At 39.0% G+C, this 12,681-nt stretch overlaps 1 protein-coding gene across 1 annotated transcript in view; it reads right to left on the bottom strand.

Annotated features, from left to right (window-relative positions):
- LRRIQ1 (leucine rich repeats and IQ motif containing 1) overlaps window positions 1-12,681 on the bottom strand; it is a 229,613-nt gene that overhangs the window by 22,189 nt on the left and 194,743 nt on the right. Inside the window, 1 exon segment of the mRNA XM_075553220.1 lies at window positions 1,287-1,419. Within this exon segment, the coding sequence (XP_075409335.1) occupies window positions 1,287-1,419 (133 nt within the window).

Below are 12,681 nucleotides of genomic sequence, written 5' to 3' on the forward strand. Positions count from 1 at the left end.
AGGAGTTTTTTTTTTCTTTATAAGGTACGTTGGTGGCACAAAGGTTAAGAGGTTGGCTGTTCACCAAGAGGTTGGCAGTTTGAATCCACAAGCCGCTCCGAGGGAGAAAGGTGTGTTCACCTGTTTCTATAAATGTGTTCACCCTTGGAAACCCCAGGGAGCAATTCTTCTCTGTCCTGGAGGATGATTGTAAGTTTAACCAACTCAGTGCTAACTGATTTTGGTTTGCTTGTTACGTAGGTAAAGCAGCTATTGCTCATAATGCTTAGAAACATTTCCAATGTTTTATCTCTATTTAGATTTAATACTGGTTTGCATAGTTAGCCCACTAACACAAAACAAAAGTGAAACAAAGCAAAATAAATTCACTGTCAACAAGTTGATTCTAACTCATAATGACCCTATTTCGGGTTTCTGAGACTATCAATCTTAGGGGAGCAGAAAATCTTATCTTTCTCCCCCACAGCAGCTGATGGATTTGAATGACCCCCATCACAGCTATCGGTGCCATGCTTAACCTACAGCTCCACCAGGGCTTCATAAAGAGAGTGTTAGTCATACTTTTTGGGGTGGGTGTATATCTAGTTAAAAGGAAAGTCTTGAAAATATATAAAGAAAAAAATGCCATTCTTGGATTTTATTTCCTTTAAATTTGGTACCGTGGTTATGCATCTATATTATGCTTTAAAGTACATCAATGCAATAACACAACAGCAACAACAACAAAATTTAGCATGATTATGGACAAAGCACCTAGTTTGTTGCTAGGGGATATAAACATTTGATATCCACAATACTCTGAACTAGCCCAACTCAATGATCTAGATATTATCATCTCACTATAGAGGAAAGAAAACAGACTCTTAGAGACATTAAAAATTAGGTATGTGACTATTAACTTAATGACCAGATTGAATTCTATATTAAATCACAAGTTTATACATGTCAATAAAAATAAAACTAAATATAATCTGTAGCATATATGCTGTTTTAAAATGCGGGTAGTTAATGGATACCATGCACTTTACTTTTTAAAGGAGAATCATTTGTGTGATTCATCTGCTGCCTTTATGCAGTACTGAAAGAGGCTTCTGCCTGATCATTTCAGGATGGACAATACAGAGTGATGAAATCTATTCTCTACAGGAGGTTTTTCTAGAATCTGGCAACCTGGTGTATTGGCCTTTGGCTATAAAGTCATGTTTGTTTTAGCACAATTAACCTACGTTTCACTTTTCAAGATATGTTTACAATATAAAAATCTAATTGAAAGGAAATGACCTCACCCTTTCATATTTCTGGAACTAGTTGTTTCATGAACCCCGACCTGGGTGTGTAGCCATTCATATGTGTATTCTCTACGCTCTTCCAGCTTTTCACGTGCAGTGGTGTCTCTGCGGATAAATTCTTCCTCTTTACCTAGAAAAGCAATATCGAACTAGTTTATTTGGAGAGACCAAGCTTAATCAACAGTTTAGTCAACGGAAACAATTTTATGACAAGAAAGAAGAACAAAGAGACTGGGAGCTCTGGAACAATGAGTTGGGCTCAAATATAACAAATGCGAGCATAGCGCAGGACCGGGCAAAGTTTCATTGTGTTGAACAGGGGTTATTATACGCTGAAATCGGCTCATTTGTCACCTGACAACATCATCAACAGCAAGTCATCTGTAAGAAAAGGAATGCCAGGCACTTGCAAATTAAGTGTTGTTTTTGCTTGAAGTTAAAACACACATTAAAAAAAAAGAAATTACTTTCATGCATCCATCATTTTAAAGGGTTTTTCAGTGTCTTCATTAGCAGGCAGGGGGCTATTTGTATTAAAATACATATAGTATCAAAAGGATGCATGTTCGGTACCTTTTGCACTATCTTTGTACCATAGAAAAGGAGCCATCAGGGAGTAGTAGATGACACATTGGACTGTTAACCACAGGTCCCAGTGTTCAAAAGCAGGAGCTGCTCTTCGGTAGGGAGATTTCTGCTCCTGGAAATATTTTCAGCCTCAGAAACTCACCGGGGGCCAGTTCTACATGGTTCCATAGGGTTGCTATGAGTGGCGACTGGCTTAATGGCAATGTGTTTGTGCCATTTTTGGTGCCATATAAGCTATTTCACATGTGGAGAGAGCAAGTAGAGCAATGAAGATGAGCTTTGAAAAAAATGTAACAACCCATAAGGGTTGAATCAATTCTGACTCATAGCACCTGTATGGAGGACAGAGTAGAACTGTCCCTAGGATGTGAACGGCTTCAAGCTTTATGAAAACTGACTGGCACATCTTGCTCTGATTGAGTGGCTAGTGCTCACTTGCTCACTTACTCGCTCACTTGCTCGTTCACTCACTCACTCACTCACTCACTCACTCACTCACTCACTCACTCACTCACTGTCACTGAGGCAATTTCAACTGGTGGCAACCGGGTAGGACAGAGTGGAGCTTGCCCTTGGAGTCTCTCAGAATTAACTGTCACAGGAGCATGCAGTCTCATCTTACTCCAGCAGAACTGCTAGTAGGTTGGCAAACCACTGACTCGCAGCATGCAGCCACCTGAGCTCCTTTGAAGGAACGATACAAGGGAACACATATGATAGTAATAATTCAATACGATGATGAGCAAGAAGCCCCGGATCTTTATATTCACAAGTAAAACGTATTGTCTGTGTGGGTGTGTGTAGATGTTGCCGTGTCAATGCCATGTGTTTCCGAGGTATGGGGAAGGCCTGTTGTTTGAGGGCATCCCTCCTCTGACTTGACCTTTCAGACAGCTTCTTGCTTGGTGCCATCATCGCCTTTTAACAACTGGTTAGATTTATAGGCTTCAATTACAGTATAACAGGAAAAAAAGACACTCTTGAAAAACGACTCCTAGCAATTAAACTCATACAAATCCTGTAGTTTAAAAACTGACATCAACAATGTCAGTTGATTAACTTAAAGTATTCTTTCACTGCTTAGTACCAAAGAAATCTTCTATTTCTAACCTGTTTGAAAACAAATTAAGTCATAAAGCCCGTTTTGAATGTTTGATGTTCATATTCTTAGAAACACAAGTTACCATTTGTCATTCAATACCTGTGTTTTCCCTACAAAATCATTGTTGCAGCTAACTAAAGGAATCTAGATTTTCATCTCACGAGACGTTGGATAAAGTCACAGGAAAGGTAAAAACCAGGATGCATTGTCTCGTTAAACTCTATGTTACTTGGTAAAATTAAAAATTAAAATCCTGTTCCTTCTCATGTCCTCTTGTGTTTCTGGCATAGCCACAGCCTCCCCGTCCCTAGCCCAAGCGAACACCTCCATAGCTGGTATAATGAATAACTAATTATTCACATGTAAGGGCTGACCATGAACCTATGCCCAGACATCATTTGTAATCGATAGTTTTGTAAGAATAGAGAAACTAAACGCCGGCAGGTATTGGTGCTGTAATGCTTGGGAGCTACCAAGCAGCGAGTCTCTTCCACGGCAGTACCCTAAGTCTCTTCCACGGCAGTACCCTAAGTCTCTTCCACGGCAGTACCCTAAGTCTCTTCCACGGCAGTACCCTAAGCCTCTTCCACGGCAGTACCCTAAGCCTCTTCCACGGCAGTACCCTAAGTCTCTTCCACGGCAGTACCCTAAGTCTCTTCCACGGCAGTACCCTAAGCCTCTTCCACGGCAGTACCCTAAGCCTCTTCCACGGCAGTACCCTAAGTCTCTTCCATGGCAGTACCCTAAGTCTCTTCCACGGCAGTACCCTAAGCCTCTTCCACGGCAGTACCCTAAGCCTCTTCCACGGCAGTACCCTAAGCCTTTTCCACGGCAGTACCCTAAGTCTCTTCCACGACAGTACCCTAAGCCTCTTCCACGGCAGTACCCTAGCCTTCCGTGACTACAGCTGCCAGATGCAGGCTCCACGAGCACTGTGACTGAAAAGACTGGGCACACAGGGACTTTGATAATTAACTCATGGGTAGACTCTTACATATTTTTAATATATAAAGAATCCTTCGCTAACACTTGTACTTTTAGTTTAAAATGACATTAATGTTGGTCTTTCTGTGTTAGAAATAATGGCATATACTTGCAATTGTCACTTCTCTTATATCACCTTTTAAAGCACTCCTTTTGGAACGTTTTCCTCAGTTCTACAACAACACCCCGTAAACACTAAGTGGTTTTACTTCAGAACTCAGCCAAGGTTCTAAACAAGTCCTGGGTTAAAAAGAGAGATTTTATCAGCTAAGATTCATCTAAGCATTTTAACCCTAGGATACAGATTGGTGGATTGGCATGAGCTCAATGTAAGAAACAGAACAGGCATGGGTGGGGGGTGGGGTGGGGATAGGATGAATGTACTTGAAGGCCCTGTAATTCAAATGCTGGAAGTGATTGTCTTTTAAACCATTTCAGAACTCATCAGATCCCTCACTAGTAAGGAGAATGTTAGGCTCATTTCTTGAACACTGCAAAAGAAATTACACTTATACCATCTCAAGTAGGAGGACTAGCGCAGTGTTTAATTTTCATAAAACTTCAAACCAGGCCATGTAGTCATCCTGTGCCCTTCTAGACAGCCTGTGAAGACTGCCAATACCCCTTTGGAATTCCAAATAATATTTGCCCCATCTTCAGAGACGGCGTCCGTGCCGTGAATTGAACTGTCCCGGCAGCTCCCCTGGAAAGCCCATGTTTGTAATGGACATTATGTTTGAAGGGATTGTAAAAGTCTAAGATAAGTGTATTACTGAGAGAACTTTCTGGCAGCCATTCACTTAGTGTAGAGCTATATTTAAACGTGCTTTTGGGGGTAAATTTATGTATGTATGCATGCAGGAACTAAAACCCTGTTATTAGTACTTTTTGACTTATGTTCATATGTAATGCAAATCTCACCTACACTTGATCTTTGTTAAAAGACCAGGAAGTAATTGGAATCTCATCTTACATAGAGTTGTGAAGGTTGTGCCCTATTATCTATCAGATTTTTACATGGTTGATTTTTAGTTATCTTTAATTAATCCATTTTTTCATAGAGGATTAAAGATAAAATATTTTGAGGCACTTGATAATGCTATTATTAAGCAGTTTTTAAAAGGTTTCACCAATTCACTTCTTGCTGTATGAGGTAATTCATTTTATTGAGCTCCTGCTCAAAATTGGATGTCAAATAAAATTGTTGATCATTTGAGAATATAATATTGTGTACTTATGGTATTAATTTACATGTTTCTACTGAGGGAGATGCTGAACTATATTATTTACTAACTATAGGTCATACAAGGAGTCCTGGTGGAGAAATGATTAAGTGCTTCTCTGCTCCCCAAAGGTTAATGGCTTTAACCCATCAATAACTCCGCTGGGAGAAAGGACTTGGGGGTGTGCTGCCTTGAAGACCGTTGTTATCACTGAGCGCCATCAATCAGTGCCAACTCCTAGGGACCTCGTGTATAATAGAGTGCCACAGTGCTGGCCTTCTGCTATCCTCGCAGTCACTGCTAATTTGACCACTGTGTCACTCCATCTTTTTGAAGTTCTTCCTCTTTTCCACTGGCCCCAAGCATGATGTCCTCCAAACTACGTCTGAAATTTTTGCTATGAAGTCTCGCCACCCTTGTCTCCAAGGAGCATAATGGCTTTACTTCTTCTCAGACAGATATGCTTGTTGTTCTGGCAGGCCATGGCATATTCAATATTCTTCACCAACATGCTAATCCAAAGGCATCAGTTCTTTGGAATTCAATCTTCCTTGTCCAGCTGTAGCGTGCACTTAAGGTGTATGAAAGGACCATGGCTTGAGTCAGAGGAACCTTAATTCTCAAAGTAACATCTTCACTTTTTAACACTTCAAGGCCTGTTCTGCAGCAGATTTTTCCAACACAGGGCTATGATATTTTAATTGCTGCTGCCATGCCTTGACAACTCCAGTATTTTCTGTTTATCTTGATGTTGCTTACTGGTGCAACTTTGAGAAGATTTTCTTTTCTTTTCATCAGTGAGTGCTTCAATCCTAAAAAACTCCCTGGGGCAGTTCTACTTGGTCACCGAGGTCCATAGGAGTGAGAATTCACACCATGGCGCCCAGTAACAATGACAACAGGTTTCACATTGTGAAAAATCTGATTTGTTTTCTTACTTTATCTATTACTCAAAGTATTTCCCTTTTTATTTTTAAATAACCATTCATAACTCCTTTTTTAAATCCTAATTTTAAAATGGATGACTTTCTTTTGTAGAGTACTTACTTGATAAAAATGTTTTAAGAGATCGATCATTTCCCCTTCAAAATTATATGTTTGAGTGTTCAAATTCAATTACTGCAAGAGTCATAAAAAATTTCAGGGACAAATTCTATACTCCATATTTTCTTTAGTCCAACAAGAAATAAGTCACTAATTCTTTAAGTACACTCTTCCATTTTCATTTATTTACAGTAATCTGATTTTGACAAAATGAAATTTTACCTGTGAAATTCCTAAACTCTCTTATCTAAAAAACTCTATTTTCCCTTTATCATCATCGATTTCTATGCCGAATTTAACAATACTGGCCATTTTCTTGTCATAAAACTCTTCTCTGCAGGACCTTGGAATCAGACATTGATTGCTTCCTTTCAGGCTCCTTAAGATGTTCCATTGTCAAGAGAACTCCTGATTTATGCTATCTACACACAGTCAGCGAGCGAGGCACTGCTATCTACACACAGTCAGCGAGCGAGGCACTGCTATCTACACACAGTCAGCGAACGAGGCACTGCTATCTACACACAGTCAGCGAGCGAGGCACTGCTATCTACACACAGTCAGCGAACGAGGCACTGCTATCTACACACAGTCAGCGAGCGAGGCACTGCTATCTACACACAGTCAGCGAGCGAGGCACTGCTATCTACACACAGTCAGCGAGCGAGGCACTGCTATCTACACACAGTCAGCGAGCGAGGCACTGCTATCTACACACAGTCAGCGAGCGAGGCACTGCTAACTAAGGGGCTTGAGGCCTAGAGGACTGCTTGTCACTAGCCTCTATCTTGTTCTCATATCCAAGGTTTCTTGAGCTTCACGGTCGCACCTTATTTTTATAATCATCATCCTGTAAAATCCGTTGTTTATCTTGAATTTCCAAGTTACCTGTAATTTTTTTGTTCCTTATGCAGCACACTAGGTCTTATTACTTCCTAGGTTTCCTTTGCCTCTGGCCCCACCCTTTCATTGCCATTGCCCCTTCATTACTGCAGGCTCCATTGGGAACCCTAAGAGCAGGCTTGTGTGTGGTGAAATACATGCAAAGGTACATCGCTTTCCTCTCACAGTTAAAGAAGTTACCCTCCCCCTTAGTCCAATACCTCAACTGCTTTGGACACGAACACTTCCACACAATCCAGGATCACTCTCCATCCGCTTTCCCTGTGTTTTCCATCCCTTTCAAAAGTGGCTTCTTTCCATAATTTGTCTTTACATTCTAAAGCCATTCTCATGTGAAAAACCAAAACTGAAACAAACACAACACAAGGAAATGCCCTCTGTCCCAGCTTCCCTCCTGTCCTAGCTTCCCTCTTGTCTCTCTACTTCCCTAATGAGACTTCCTAAAATACCAGCAAAGTGTAGCCTGTGTGTAGCATTATTATTATTGCCAGCCCTCTGCCATATGGATTCGTACACACCACTCCAATGGAATCTTCCATACCAAGATCATCAACGGCTCAGAATCTTTGTAACTGTACCATCTTCTTACCGACTCGATGCCCTCTATGGTGTTACACATTTTGTCCACGCTTCTTTCTCCAAAGGCTGTGCCATTTGCCTTCTCTTTCATTATATTCTCCTGATTCTCCTCTGTACGCAACAATCTTTTTAAGGTCTTTTCTTGCCTTCTTAGCCTTTTTATGTCTCAGGGTCCTTGCTCTGGGGGTCGCGTGTGGACCTGTCTTAGTTGAGTCACACTCTCCCTGCTGATTCTATTCCCACAAGCTCTTCTATCCCCTTCCCTCTTCCCTTTGCACTCAAAGCCACTGGAACAAAGGAGGATGTCCAAATGGTGAACTCATGCTTACAATCCACTGTGGTCTCAGTTTCCCAAAATGATAATTCTAGGGAGAACCAATGTATAGCTCAGAAATAAGAGTGGCATTATAAGCTCTCACCTATCTTTATCCCCAGCTCTAGTGTTTCACTTCCTAAATGAGCTTGAATCTGTCAAATCACTTCCACCCCCAAGGCGTCTGTTTGTATTTTAGTATCTTAGTGCGGGCCATCGCCATCTCTTCTCTAGATTCCGGCAATAGTCTTTCAGTTGACCTTTCTGCTTTGGGTCTTGCGCCCATCTGTATGTTTGCATGGTGCAGATGATCTTCCTAAAGCATAGATTTATTTCATAGTTTCACTCAGCTCAATGCTTCTCCCCATTGCTGTTGGCTAATGTTCAAAACCTTTTGCTTCCACACAGACCTTCGTTTCATCTGCACATACAATTGGTTTTGCCCTGATCCTGCAAGAGCCTCGCTTCCTTTCCTACAGGCCTTTACCCAAGCCTACCGGTGCATTGCATATTTATCAGGCTAACTATGTTTTCTGTTTTAAATCTCAGTGTAGAAGGTCCACTCCTTGGGATAATCTCCCTAATCTTAAACCACCATATTCCGATCTAGGTTAGGTCTGCTCATTCTAAGACACAGAACGGCACAACATTGATACTCTGCAAAAATATCAGTCAAATCAATGATTGATTGTTAAGTAGATACATATTTTCCCTGGTGGCCCAAGAATGTAGATATATTTAGCATGTAAGCCAAGCTGGGCATTGTTAAAGAAAACACATGTCTAACCCAGATACACTTAATTCTGGTACTAGAAATTCAGCTTTGAAAGTCAGAATTGTATTTGGGTAAAAATTGGTCATTAAAATTACACATTTTTCTAAAAGGCAACTTCTTTATACAGGTCTTTTTTACATTGTAGAAAAGCCATTCAACTTTAAGACGTTCACTAAAATAATTTAAGTGCTTTTAAAAATTAATGGACCTATTGTTCTTTCTGTCATGAAAAGTGGAGTAAATTTTTTCATTAAACCCATATGCTTCAAATAAATCAGCATCTAAAAATTTCAATATACCATAGAACCCTACACTGAGGGTAAGTAATATTCAATTATCATTTAGGGCACACACATACAAAAGTAAGCTAATTATTTACATTTTTAATACATATGGAAGCTTTCCCACTACTATCTTCTCTTTCCTTAATGGCTTATTTCAGTAATATAATAAAATACTTCAGTTTCGTGGGTGGAGAGGAGTCTATTTCTTTACTGATGGCTTTTGGAAGGCAGGATGTATGCTGAGCAAAGCTTAGGGAATGAAAATACTTTTGGAACATCGATAAAAATGGCTGATTCTATGCATCTCATGCTGGAAACACTGAGGATATAATTTACATTAGAAAGCATAAATGGTCTATGTGTGTTTTTTAAAGAAGTTATTGCATCATACCTCACAAATAAAATTGTATTTTGGCATATATGTTACCTAAACAGAAATTTAATTGCATTAACATCTGTATAAATGCTTGTTGATAGGCTGTTTATTGCTTCTTCCTTAACCAATCCAATCTGTTGAAACGCAGACAGCTTTGGCACAAAACCAATAGCTCTCTAAGAGCTATTTGTTTTTGACAAGCAACATCCCAATTCTTTTTAGATATATATGCAATTGATCATTTAAAAAAATGGCTTTGTGAATAAAGAAGAGCATTGTTGGTGCAAAAGTTTAAAAACAGAAATGTTGGGAACAGAGCCAAAGCTACATGTTAGGGTCGAAGGGTAACTACAATACTAATCGTTTCTGTGCATAGTTCCCTATGCTTTATGGCAGTGACGTTTATAAAAAGCATTAGAATGAAAGATACTGGATAATTTCTGATGTTTGAGTTCATTTTCAAAATGAGTTTGCTTAAGACGTGGGTGATAGGTACCTAAAGTGTACCTAAATGACTTTCAAACACAACAAAAGAAAAAATACTAAAAGTGAGTTACTGAAATATATCACTTACATTGATACATCTTACTTGACAATATTTTTTACATTAAAGAATGGCTAGAATTACGTCAGTCTTTGGAATGACTGAAACAACTTTTTACAAAGTCAATGTATTGTTTTTTGTAGACCATTATAATCGGGTGTTTGCATTCAACTTATGTATATCTACCTGAGAGGAATTCTATTTTGCCATTAATGTCCAATTGAACTAAATCTCCTCGCTAGTTTATTATATTGGAATACCAAGTACCAAGTAAAGAATTGTCCTCTGGTTTATACTATGAGGCTCACATCCCTTAGAAAAAGCAAAGTTTGTTAAAGTCACATAATATACAATAAAATGTGTGTCAATGTTTGTCATTCCCAAGGTTGGGAATAAGGAGAGACAAGCACTTGCTTTAAGATGAACGCTTAAACGTGCCAAACAATATCAGTAATAATTAATATTTAATGCAATATTTCAAAGTTTAAATTGCACAGAATCTCAAAGGTTTAATTAAAAATCAATAATAGCCTTGTGTGACATTCTAGTAAAGTCAAAAGGCAATATCAGTAATATGGATCGTGTCATTGTCCTTGTATTTACCATTTTTAAGTAATACCACCACAGCAAAATCACCTTTCCAAAAAATCATGTGTCATCAGCTTTTTGGGTTTTGGTTGTATTTTGTTAAGAACTAACCAGCAATCCTAATTGAGATAGATTTATGATGTGACAGGCAGCATTGCTTTTCAAGACTATGGCACACTACTTTATTTTTTATTTGATGATGCTCTGGAAGTGTATCTACAGTATATTGACAATGTGATATGGTTTAACTTAATTGAGTACATGATATTAGGGTTAGACTTTATCCATTTATGTATCTGTCTCACAGGCAACTTGTATAAAGTTACTTGAATTTCCCACTTATTGGTTTTGTCATCTTGGACAATTGATTTACCTTTCCATGCTTCAATTTCTTCCTCTTAAAATGCATATGTTAATAACCTAAACTAACAAACCCAATGTCATATATGAGTATAGTAACACTTAAAAACTTTAGCTGTCTTATTATTTAAAAGAAAACCGAATTCCATCATGCACAGCCTCAACGCACTGTCATCCTGTCAACACTGATTCATAGTCACCCTCTATGGCAGGGTAGACGTGGCTCTGTGAGTTTCTAAGTTTAAAGAGTAGAAAATACCATCTTTCTCCTGCCAAGCTTCTGGTGGTTTCAAACTGAGAACGTTGAGGATCGCCGCCCTGTGTATAACTAGTACCCCCCCCAGAGTCCCTCAGAATGCATCATTGTTAAAGGTGACGACTTACCTTTACTGTTAGTGAGGTTATCTGTATAAGTTTCTAGGTGCAGGTCAAGTTCAATGTTCCTGGGAGTCACTGACAGGAGGGAAGATTTCACGATTAATTGCCAAAATAAGAATATTTTCTTGAGGTGAACTCAGGGAATCTTTTAACCAGAATTCTAAACCTGCAGCAGTTATTTACTTGCATATTTTATTTAATTATTGTATGAGAATTAAATTTAAAAAGTCTTCATAACTGAAACAATGAGCAAAATCACAATAAATAGAGAAAACTCTGAAATTAGCTAGGATTTCAACTTATTTGGACCCACAATCAACATTTCTGTAAGCAGCAGTCAAGAACTCAAATGACGTATGTATTGCACTGGGAATATGTTGTCAGACTAAAGTCTTTAAAAGCACACATGCCACTTAGAGGGACTAATTGTGCTGGACCCAAGCTCTGGCTCTTACACTGTCCTCACCTGGCAGTGAATGCTGGGCAAGGAATAAGGAAGACCAAAGAGAAATGGATGCCTTTGGATGCTGGAGTTGAAGAAGAGTACGGAATCTCTCATGGGCTGCCAGAAGAGTGTCTTGGGAGAAATACATCCAGATGCCCATTAGAAGCAACAACAGCGATACCTTTGTTCTTTGAACTTTGGACATATTTTCAGGAAGGACCACTCCTTGGAGAATGACACCATTCTTGGTCAAGTAGGGTGTCCGTGAAAAGAGGAAAAGCCTCAAAGAGATGAACGAGACAGTGACCAAAACAGTGGGCTGAAATATAGCAACAATTGTGAGGATGTTACAGGACCTGACAGGGTTTCGTCTGTTGTACACAGAGTCGCTGTGAATCAGAACTGGTTTAGTGCCAGCACCACCAGTAACAGTAGAGATTTTAGTGTGTCTTTTATTCATAAAAATAAACTACCAACATATAAGAGAGGTAGACAGATCTAATTGATTCTAAGTTATTTCAAATAATTTTTAGAATTGCTTATAAATAACCATGAAGTAGGTTCCATTGACGTGATTCTCTCCTGTTCCACCCTGTCAATTTAATTATCTTTAGAAAATATTCTTCTACCCAACCTAGAGTCCCTCAGGGAGTGTGAATAACATAGGTCATCTAAACTTGGGCCCAGCCAATGAAATAATGAATACTAGGGTGATGAATAGCTTGGCCTTCAAAATGATGTGGTCACAGGGCTATATAAACATCACTGTCTCTTATTATTTTTCTTTGATAAAGTTTTAAAATTCAGGTTTTACTATTGATAAATAAATATTCTAATTCTTGTTATTGATGCATGTTCATGAATTGAGGACCAAATGAGTCGTTTTGTTGTTTAAATAAATTTATT

The sequence above is a fragment of the Tenrec ecaudatus genome, chromosome 6 (genome assembly GCF_050624435.1).
Source record: "Tenrec ecaudatus isolate mTenEca1 chromosome 6, mTenEca1.hap1, whole genome shotgun sequence".
Taxonomy (NCBI): domain Eukaryota; kingdom Metazoa; phylum Chordata; class Mammalia; order Afrosoricida; family Tenrecidae; genus Tenrec; species Tenrec ecaudatus.